General features: G+C 41.4%; 1 protein-coding gene across 1 annotated transcript; it reads right to left on the bottom strand.

Annotated features, from left to right (window-relative positions):
- Nucleotides 1–343: 343 nt before the first annotated feature.
- Nucleotides 344–1,617, bottom strand: LOC121939771 (trafficking protein particle complex subunit 10-like; the record flags this gene model as incomplete). Its single annotated transcript, XM_042482725.1, has 2 exons — nucleotides 1,515–1,617; nucleotides 344–508 (listed from the first exon to the last, which is right to left on the bottom strand). Coding segments are annotated over exons 1-2 (261 nt in total), but the record flags the coding sequence as incomplete, so codon positions are not given.
- Nucleotides 1,618–1,629: the final 12 nt, after the last annotated feature.

The following is a 1,629-nucleotide window of genomic DNA, read 5'->3' as shown; positions in this document are numbered from 1 at the left end:
ATTGGACTTGGATACTCAAAAATGCTTTCCAAGGAAAACAACAAAAAATATAGAATTATAATATTTCACACCAGAATGTCAGAAAAAAAAAAAAAAAATCTTATTTTTAAACATTTTTTAGACTTTTGACAGATTGAATTAAGATTAAGCACTTCTGAATTAATTAATCAAAGTCACTTTAATACCAATTAAGGCCTTTTGTTTAGATTAGTTCATTCAATGCCTTTTAAGACTTTTTAAGGATCCACGGGAACACTGATCTGAGCTACCGACAGCACGGTCACAGCTCCACTTATCGAACTCTCGGGTCAGAGGAACAGAATAAAAGCTGAGGTGGACTCACAGTGACTCTCTCCAGCTGGAACTGGTAGTGAAAAGGTTTGAAGGCAGAGACGTCTTGCTTGAGCGGAGCGAAGTTGGCAGAGAAAACGCACTGGAGACAGGAGGGCAGGTCGTCCTTCCACCGCACCTCCCACAGGCAGAACACGCTGTGCTTACTGCACAACAGCTACACAAAAACACATCAATATGAATTAGTTTTGAAACAAACACAAGACAGATGTGAGCTGCCAGTCAGCCAGGGTCCACACTAACGCGCATTAATTTGAAAATGGCGTTCATGTGATAAATGGGTCAACAGATCGACTGTAAAACTGCGACATCTCTTTCTCCTGTTTTTGTTATCTGACTGAAAAAATGATGTATTTATCGGGGCGACCTCTAGCTCAGCTGGTAGAGTGTGCACCTCCTTTGGCTGAGGTTTCTGCAGCGGCCCGGGTTCCAGTCCAGTCTGGGGACCTTTGCTGCATGTCACCCCCCCCCTCTCCCACCTTTCCTGTCAATCTCAGACTGTCCAACCAAAAAATCTGTATTCATTTTGTCACACGGTGAAGAACAGAAAGATCCCTTCGACAGAAATGTCAGAATACTTTATTTCTCAATTCTGATTTTATTTGTGAATATTTGTACAGGAAGACATCCAGAACGACCCAAATCCCACCAGAGCTCATCACCCTGTCCCTGTGGTTCATCCCGACCGAGGAAACTCATTCTGGCTTCTTAAAGAAAATCATTACTTCTGCCTCTACCCAGAGTTTACGACCATGACTGAGACCTGTAACTCTGATCAGCTGGGAAATGAAGAGCTTCACCTTCAGGCTCCGCTCCCTCCAGAGGCAAAGCTGACCCTACTTACACGTGTTTACTTACACGTAAATATTATAACTTATTTATTCTGTTTCTTTTTTATCAGACAAAAAATGAAGGAGATGTTTTTTACCTTGACATCTCAGAAGCATGTCGAGGTAAAACACATGTCCTACATTTTTTGTCTGATAAAAAAGAGAATAATAATAATCTAAAATAAGAAGACAAAATGAACTTGCTTTATCTAAATATTATGACATGTATATCATATACAAACACTAAAGCCTTTTATTAAACAATATCTATCTATCTGTTTGTCCGGTGATCCATCCCATAGACATTTGTCCACTTCCCTTTTTTCCTCTCACCTGCTGAGTTTTATTGTTGAGGGACTGCAGCTCCAGTGACGCGTGCTGCTTCTCTGTCAGCTTCACTTCTGCCAGCGTGAAGCTCACATCCGACATGTTCTGCACACACACCTGG

The sequence above is a fragment of the Plectropomus leopardus genome, unplaced genomic scaffold (genome assembly GCF_008729295.1).
Source record: "Plectropomus leopardus isolate mb unplaced genomic scaffold, YSFRI_Pleo_2.0 unplaced_scaffold5931, whole genome shotgun sequence".
Lineage (NCBI taxonomy): Eukaryota > Metazoa > Chordata > Actinopteri > Perciformes > Serranidae > Plectropomus > Plectropomus leopardus.
Note: the sequence above shows the minus strand (reverse complement) of the source record. Positions and strands in the feature narration are given on the sequence as shown.